The 9,576-nt window shown below is 35.9% G+C and overlaps 1 protein-coding gene across 1 annotated transcript in view; it reads left to right on the forward strand.

Annotated features, from left to right (window-relative positions):
• Positions 1-8,517, forward strand: part of ARHGEF26 (Rho guanine nucleotide exchange factor 26) — an 89,450-nt gene extending 80,933 nt beyond the window's left edge. The window contains exons 14-16 of the mRNA XM_085302873.1: positions 4,258-4,325; positions 4,822-4,926; positions 5,837-8,517. Coding sequence (XP_085158999.1) covers positions 4,258-4,325; positions 4,822-4,926; positions 5,837-5,979 — 316 coding nt within the window. The 3' untranslated portion in view covers positions 5,980-8,517. The remainder of the gene's footprint in view (positions 1-4,257; positions 4,326-4,821; positions 4,927-5,836) is intronic.
• Positions 8,518-9,576: the final 1,059 nt, after the last annotated feature.

The raw sequence follows: 9,576 nt of genomic DNA on the forward strand, positions 1-9,576 counted from the left end.
AAAATGCCACCTCTTTAAGAATCATTTTTTGTACTGCATATATCAGCTTGTCTGTGCATAATATTTTTGATCTTCATTGTTTATTTACACTCCAAATTTAATTTAATTTAATTTAAACTCTGGAGGAGTTTAATTTGACCCTCCCTAAGTCTCTGGATCATCGCTGAGAGTCCAGAGAAGACAATAAAGATTAATTATCTAAAGTAATTAGATACTTAATTACTCAACATTTTCTTTGGTCATATAGCTGCTTCAGTGTTTGAGGGACTGGGTTGCCTTTCTTGCAGCAGTTCAGGTAAATCCAGGTCCCTTCATTCATGCTTATTTACTCACAAGTGGTGTTTGTTTGTTTGTTTGTTTTTCCAAATGAGGCACAAGCAGTAATGTTAGCTAGAAACCTCTGACTTCTTTTGCAGTAATTTGCTCACCTGGCCTGCCTTACTGGTTAAATCTGTTTGCAGTAAACTGCAACAGTGTAACCACATAATCCAACAAATAGAGCATCCATTATTTGTTTCTGTGATTTACACAGTAACACATACAAGCAAAAGCTGTATTACTTTGCCATATTATATATATGTATTTTATATATATAMTATTTTGGTTTGAGTTACAAATGTGACTGAAGTATCTGAGTCATTGTTTGTTTTGTTGTTGTAGCCTGAATACGTATATACGTTTGAGTCACTAACTTCCCCTTTAACAAACATTTTCCTGAAAACAGGAAGTCAAGACACAGGTTTTCTGCCTACCTTACCTGTTAACACCTTTCTCTAATAATTTTATGTCCAGAGCGTAAGTGCCTAAAGTAAACTAGAATAGCAAATCACATGCACATAATTGAAAGCATTGCATATATATATTCAATAGCCTGCTTACGTATGTATATGTAGCTGTTTTCCTTTCCAGATAATTTGGAGCATTACTAACCTCAAAGAACAGAACTCATCTCTGAAGAATGCCAGGTTTTAATTTCTAATGAAGGGTCTGTTAAAAGCAGTTAAGGTGGTGTGAGCCAAAATTTTAGGCTTTCTGTAACAGCATTCACAAGTTTGGTGTGCGCTTGTCTCATCCTGTGGAACATCATGCTGCCTGTGCATGCTGACTAATTGAGCATGCAAATAATTTAAGCATAATACAGGTTACTGTGAGGAAAACATTGCTTTTACCGTTGTAGTTAAGGGAGCTTTTCTAAAAATTYACCTTGCTAAGACGACCGTGAATAATCTATAGTGATTCATTTGGCCTCTGGTATTTTTTCTGTGCTGCTTTGTTTCTTAATGATTTAAATGATCTTATCCTAATTGTTAAGTTACTTTAGCAATGTGGCATTTATAACATCAGGTCTAAATGTAAAGTTATTAGCTGGTAGAAGTGAAAACAGGTGTGTCCTGCACCTTATTTATGGTAGCAAGGAAACATTGTTAGCTTTCGAATGCTGGTGTCCTGAACAGTGATCTGTGAATTACTTACTTACTATAATGGTTGGATGGTGCAGAAGTGGAACAGTACTGGGTTAAACGGGAGGAGTTTGGCAGATTTCTGCATTGCCCTAGGGAAGCTGCAGAGCTGTGCTGGGATAGAGGTGGTCGTTGTTCTGCTGAAGCAGTTTTGAAGAGTGTTCTGCTTCAGAAAAGAGCAACAAGAAGTGTCTTGTTCTTTCCGGTGCAAATCTTTGAGCCATAGTTTCTCCACAATGCCATTATCTTCCACATAACCCTTCTCAAAAGTGAAAGATTTTATCTGTTTTAGTAGAAGCTGGGGGCGGGATAGAACACACTAAACACATTGCTCTAAACGTATCTCAGTCTGGAAAAAATTAGTTTTAGGTTTGCTTTCAAAGTTTAGAATAACCCTGAAAGAAACTATAGATCATATTAATGTTTTCTATTAAAGACCTCATTATAAAGTAAGCAGATGAGTCAGACTTGTTTGGAGATACATATTTTGGGGGAAAAATGCAGTACATTTTTAGTTGTCTGGATTTTCTTATAAGACATTTTGTTCTACAGACTGATCATTATTTTGGTATATGCTGTTTGTAATATAAATAGTGCTCTAGCAGATTGTCATTCTCAGGGAAAAATTTCTGAGAATAATTACTTGATTTGAAACCCTATTTTTATAGAGTATTATGAGTATTGTATACTCAGGGTACAGGAAGAACTTAGCTTTCACTTAACAGAGAAGGATGGGAAGAAGATCTTACAGTAAGAAAGTCAAACTGGTTGGTTTAGAGTGAATACAGAGCTTTGTGCATGTGAAAGTTAAATGTCTGATTTAAAGATTTCTAGGTGCCGTTTAATTATACTTGGTCACTTACTTTGGTGTGTAGTTCTCAAGTAGAAAAATCTTAGCATTAGGTCAGGAATTGTATATTGTCCTGTGAATAAAGGAAATTTTTTCACCATGAAAAAGTTAAAATACCACCTAGGCACCACAGGCATAAGGAATATCTACTAGCAGTGTTTGGAGAGCCATTCATGAAAAAATCTTGATGTGCCRTACTACATACTGTGTAAGTAAGCCTGATCTTACGTTTTCAGTCTGGAATGGATATAATTGGTCCACCTACTGGAGACATTGGGTTAAATTAAATTGTCATTTAGCATTAGACTATCCATATGTTGGTTCTGGCATCTGTTTTTATATTTGTTTTCCAGTTTCCCTATTGCACAGGAGACATTATGACTCTAATGAAACATTATCTTTCTTAAAAGCTCCAGGAGAGAATACACGAAGGCTTTCCTAATTCTTCAGAATCATCTTTTCTAGAGTGGGCTAAAGGCTTATAGGAATGTTTCCCTGACTGGATGTTCCATACACAAAGATACTGTATGCTGGGGGGCAGTAAGACTACTGGTGGGAAGACAGTCATTTTGTTTTCACAAGATGTATAGTATACAGAGTTTAAGAAGAAATACGTGTTTAAATTGGGAAAACAGTCTAACATTATCCCATTTTTCTCAGAGTTGCATGAAAGGGAACCTAGTTGTCCTATTAAGAATGGTTACAGGGAAAGGAATAAAATAGGAATGTGTAAATAACATGTTTCTAAAAATAAAAACAATTTTAAACTCATGCAAAATCCTTTATGGMTCTTCTTATTTTGGTTGAAACAGCAAGCTTAGCACAGCCTACTTTTAATCACTGAAATGTTTAAACAAGCTTTTATTTTAGTTTTGGCTGTCATTACGAGATTAACTGATAACAAGTATCAGTAAAACATATACAGTAGTTCAGTCTTTGAGGAAGAATGTATGTATGTGATGGATTTAAAAAAAAGTACTGCAATTTATTTTTAAGTACCAAAGAACAGTGCAAATATTTCTATCCAAAATAATCACTGGGATTTTCTTCTTGCATTCTGCATGAAGAAAGTCTTGAATTCTAAATCACTTCATTAAAAAAGAAATGTTGGATATCTGCAAATAGAAGTTAGCTTTCTACAGCTTGTTGGAATAAAGTCCATAAGAAAACATCCGCCTTCTAGAAGAGACTGTTAAACTTTGATCTTGGAAATGATACCTAGTAGGATGTAGTTCAAGTAATTCCTGCTCTCCCACTCCTCTTTGGGCCAGGCTCCATAGACTGTATGCACCTCCTTTGATCAAAATTGTTTACTTTTCTTGTAGGTTATGCAAAGCCAGATTCAAAAGATTAATTTAGGGTTCAGTTCTGTCCTTTTGTGTGCTCTGATTTTCCAGACCAATACACATGCAAACATGGGTCCTTTTGAGAAACACAGACTTTTTTCTTTTWAAAAAATTCTTGATTCTCATTCTTAGTAAACATTGTAGATAATCCTGCTGTTGATACTAAAATTGCTGTATTGCATTTATCTCAGACTTTGTACACTAGATGGAGTCCTTCAGATTAATAATAGATATTTGTCACAGACATTAGCGTAAGAGTTGATTTTAATTACTTTTAAGTAATACAGGTAAAAGTGTACAAGATATAGATAGATACCGTGTCAGGTAGGTCCCATATGTGTAGACCTATTTTCTATTCCAACATACTTAAGATATATTTAATTGTATTTGAATAAGACATTACTAAAACTAATACCATGCCTTTTGGCTATATTTTGAGGGGAGGGGGGGAGGAGAGAGTTTGTGATTTTTTTTTTTCTTGTTTTCCACCATGAGAAAGATAAAAAAAATTTAAGATAATATGATCTTGAAAAGGGAATAGTCTTTACCATTATCAAGACCAGAAGTCCTGCAAACTGAAATTCATCTTCGCTGTTTGCAGGAGTGAAAGAGCTCGCTGGATTACAGTGCTTGGAAAGAACAGTGACCTGCAGAAAACAGACAGGACAAGTAAGTCACGGCTAACAAGATTGCTGGGGGCTTTGATGTGAGAAAAGAAATATATTGTGCCTTAGTRGAGACTGACTGACTTAAGCAAGTGTAGACTGTGAACATAAGTCATCCTTGTTTGTTTTCTAGGTGCTATTGGTCTAGCTACATGAACTTTAGCATAGGAGCGTTTTTGTAGAGTTCTCTTGTGCACAGTAATTTCAGTATGCATTTGTTAAATGTAGTTTGGTTAGTTGTTTCACTTTGTTAGCAAAAGTGCAAAACTACTTACGTATATAGGCCAAGTGGGCTTATGTGTAATCACTCTTTTTTTTTTTTTTTTTTTTAAAAAAAAAAAAAGACTTAATCTGCTACTTCCTTTGAGGTGTTCTGGGCAGTATATTCTAAGACGTAAATTTTAATAGCATGGGTGTGGTTTTGATTTGTTTTAAGTAAAGAAAGATAATTGCTTTATTATGTGGACAGAATAATTCAGCCTTGCTTACTGCTTCCACAGCTTTGACTCAGGTGGAGATCATCAGAACTTACACAGCAAAGCAGTCAGATGAACTGTCTCTTCAAGTTGCTGATGTTGTTCTGGTTTATCAAAAAGTAAATGATGGTAAGTAAGTGAACATTTTCCTGTTAGTAACTATCTGTGACTACTGCAGATAAATCCAGTTAGAAGAATTTGTTTCCCGGTAGGTCTTACAATGAATGAAGTTTCAGCTTAGAAGGAACACTGGAAGAAAGCTGTAGGTTCAGGTTTTAAAAGACAGCCTCTGTTTAGGCAAGAGATGTGCTGTTTGTTTTTGACATGTGAAACATCCACAAATAATAATAAATGGAATTAAATTCTCCCTATAAACACAGATCTCAAAGACATTGTAGTAAGTACCAGGTTTGTCTGAGTAACAGCAAATATACCGGTTATTTAACAGGCAGTGAAACACAGTATGACGTGACAAATATAAGGGTCTAATGGTGCAATGATTACTCTGTCATAAGAGTTTTTGTGCAAGTATTCTGCTCTATAAAAAGTGTTCTTTTTGTTTACGTATTCCATACCACCAAGAACCACGAGATCTGAATTGATTTTTGTTTGGATATGCCAGTGATTATACTCATCGCTCATAAGGTGCTGACTCAGTGATGCTTGATGCTCGATGCTCGCAGCACGTCAAGTATTAAATTCTGACTTAATGCACTATGAAATCAAACTCCTATTTGTTGTGCCYGCATTGCTTTCTTCTTTGGACTGCAGAAATAAATACTTTCAGATATATCTGAAATATAAATACAGTATATAACAATGTATTTACTCTTTTGCTGTTACTAGTCTGCTTGCATAAAAATCCTGCCTAATCTATCTTTATCATCTCCTACTTTATTCACTAAAAAGATAAATGCATCCYGACAGTGTCAGTTGTCTCTATACAAGTTCAACACACAGTTCTGAAAAAATACCTTTGAAAAATACCTTTGAAACTAGTTGTAAAGAAAGACTTGTTACTGTCTGTTCATCCTTACAGGTTGGTATGAAGGAGAACGACTGCGGGATGGTGAGAGAGGTTGGTTTCCCATGGAATGTGCTAAAGAGATCACATGTCGTGCCACAATTGACAAAAACATGGAACGGATGGGACGTTTACTTGGACTTGAAACAAATGTTTAGACAGCTTTTCCCCCCCTCCCCTCCTTCTTCCTACTATTTCTTTATTACAGGATTTGCACTAACTGCTGTCAGTAGGGGCATGGTTGTATGCGCTGCAGCTCTAGCGTGGAGATGTGAGTCAGAGACACACAAAATCTAGTAACAGAGAACGGATGTTTCAGATAGTCACTGCTGGAGTTTTGCATTTTGAGAGAGATTTAACTGAAACATGGGTCAACCAATAGCACATTTCAGCTAGTAGTTTCTTAGGTGTTGGAGATCAGCCATACTGTCTTCTGACTTTATTTCCCTTTGAACTTCAGCTACTTCACTCCTGTATTTTCTCCAACCATTTATTTTTTTTCCTARCGTTTATGTTCTTTGTAGCTGTCTCCTAGGCGGACTAAACACCAGAAACTCATTGAACTGGAGGTGAACAGCAACATAGGATTGGGGAGTTCCTTCTCCTCCTAAGAAACTGCAGCACTGCATTTCCAGTAATAGAGTACTGTGTTAAGAGGATACTTCCCAGATCTGTCAAGTCTGTGACCTGAAATACAGAATAAGCAAACGTAATTCAGAAAGGACTACCTGCCCCACACAAATCCAGGGAAGAGCTAGAGTTTGTAAAGGAGTAATTATTAGACCACTTCTATCTATGTTAACAGAGCTGACACAAGCACCAGCAGTTTATGGGAAAAATCCAGAGAAATGCATCTGATTGATAGTGGTGGTGTTCTCTAATGGTGTGGTGTTTATTCAGATTTTGTCTCCTTGTAGTGTTCCGGTCTTGAAATGATTTCTAAGAACCAGAAATAGGAACCAGACTTCGCAAAATACATAGTGTGGAATATCTTGTTCCCAGATATTGGCACAAGACTCTGTCAGCCTTTACTTGTGCTTGTTTTGAGCATATTCTTAATATAAACTCTTGTGAACTTTTTTTTTTTTTTAATGCCTGTCAAATGGTCTGCTCTATGCTCATTTCCTACAGGAACCTTTTTTCCTACCTGTCATCAATCCCTTGCTCTGAATCCCTTTTATTGGCGGTATGGTTGCTTTTCCAGTATCATGGTGGATAGGTTGCACTTTGTGAGAACTAAAAACATGGCCCTAAAGCTGAAAGAGTCATTTCAAGCTGCAGAAAATATTGATATGCACTACATATGAGAATGTTTTTCCAACTGGTTTCAATTTCACTCTTAAATGCCACTGCCCTCTTGTTCAGAATTTAATGTCTGAACTCAYGGTTTGTTTACATATTTTTAAAGGACTGTAATTGCTGGAAATGTGTCCATTTTRTTTCAGTTTTCCCCGTGCCTTTACCTAGGACTTCAAATTAAGTTATTTCTTTAGAACAAGAATTTTTTGATGGCAACTGCAGAAAACATGAAGATGGGGGTTTGCTTGTTTTTGTTTTTAATCTTTCTGCTCTTCTGCATCAGAGGAGATTGATYGGCTCTTTCTGTGGAGGCAAGAGCTCAAATGAACTTGAGTTTACCTTCCTCTTCAGCATCATGTTGAATCCACAGACAAAAAAAAAGAGGAAGCGAGTTCTGTAGTTTTTTTGAGTTGCTGGTCTTCTCATCTCTATTGTAGAAAAGGTAAGAAGATGAGGAAAAATCTGGAACTAGACAGATCAGCACCTTGATTAATTTGATATGTTGCTATCTATCTCTTTGCCTTCTCATACAGAAATGTGCCAATATCACTGGACGTTTCAGGCAAGTGCTGAGGTAGGGAGAGTGATAGAAAAAGTAATACTTAGACCTTGCTTTCAATGGAGCTCAAATGAGTGCTGCTTCACAAGCTCTTCTCTGCATTAGAGAAGACTTGTCACAATTGCACTACATACACCACCAGCTAAATTTTGCATCTGCAGTTCAGCTTTGAAATTTCACAGAAAGAAACCACTTAATGTTGTGTGACTAAAACGCACTCAAAAKTGAAGTAAATGTCCGTGCATCTTTTCTATATATATAAAGTGTGACAGTTTGCATGCTGTATGTATTATAAAGTCTTCCTCCTTTTAAGGAGCAGCAGATGACTCAGCAGGGTTGAATACACGTTAAATAAAAAAAAATCAGGCAAAAACCTGTAAAAGGCCACCTTGTCACATTTCTAGTCCTTTTTTCCTTTTTTAAACAGAGGTTATATGTTGTTTTATATACTGTAATATGTTGGATATTTGATTTGTGAATGAATTTGATGTTAATAAGAGTATCTCTGTAACAATTTAAAATGTACTAAGAAACCAGCGATCTTGTACAAAAATAATTATCTTTTCAGCCTGACAAGTGTTTATACAGCCTTATAAATTAATTTATAAGTGGACTGATGAAACAGTAATAAAGCTATAAAATGTAAATTGAACAAARTGTTAAATAACACTGTAAAAATTCTGCTAATATTTTAACAAATCATTGTACAGATTTTTAACAGATTGAATGTATAAATGCAGTCATTAATTATATTCTGATTTTTTAATACATTGTATATATTTTTCATACCCATTTTTTTCCAAAAATGCTGTAATTTTTTAAAGCTATTTTTCATTTTTTCCCCTATTCTCAGACACAGTTCTTCAGGAATTAAAGACATCTATGATTTTGTAGAACAACAATCAATAAAATGTTTTAAATTCTTACTAAAAAAAGGCTTCAGTTTTTCTTCAAAAAATAACAGTTCAGTACAAATTGTTAATGTTATTCTTGTCACTAAAATTGAATTCTGTTCTTTAACCTGAAGGGGAGGTGTTTAATTTCCTAATCYGTAGTGGTTAGCAGCAACCTTGTGTGTCCTAGTTCATCTACCATAGAGCCATCATACTTGTATTCACATAAATTTGGCATGACRATGTGAACTGCAAGGCTGAGAGTACGCCTTGTTCCTGGGCTAGAGAGGGAAGATTCCATAGAGCTGTCTCGTAGAAGTGGTCAGCTGGCCGCAGGAAACTGAATTATGAGAAGGAGATGATAGGAAAACAGTATTCTTCAAGTACCATTGCCTTCTACAAGCCTTTAAAAATCTAATTCTGGGATCAGATGCATCTTGCACACCTGCCTCTCCCAGAAGCTGCCTGACAGCACAGACAGAGTGCCATCAAAATTAACTGGGATGCAGTGATTAGAAGACCTCGCTAGTGTAGTGTACCTACTTGCAAAGTGGAAATACAGAATCCAATTTTTGTTCTAAACATGACTGTATTATTTGTTAATTAAAATACAATAGTTGTAGAAAGATCGTAACACATTACTCTCTAGSTGACTATATAAAGGAAGGTCATAATTCTTACTAAGGCTACACCATATCCAGGAAGAGASGTAAGCCTTCAGCTTCAGTGTATGCAGACACCTCCCAATACTGTCTTATTTCAACAGCTTCTGCACAACAGAGATTTCCCTTGGCGCTCCAGGACATTGGGCAGTTTGTAACACAAACAGCCTATCAATCGCACACTGTCCCAAACAGTCACAGTCTATGGCCAGTGCTATTAAATGAAAACATGACTTCAGCATTAGCTTACAGATCACTTACTTAATACTCTGACATGTACAAAAGGCTAGTTTTCAAACTCTTTGAGTAAAATGCAGACATTTCTGGCAGTTTTTGGTGTAA

This window comes from Rhea americana, unplaced genomic scaffold, assembly GCF_003343005.1.
Source record: "Rhea americana isolate MKP2758 unplaced genomic scaffold, rheAme1 scaffold_193, whole genome shotgun sequence".
NCBI classification, from domain to species: Eukaryota; Metazoa; Chordata; class Aves; order Rheiformes; family Rheidae; genus Rhea; species Rhea americana.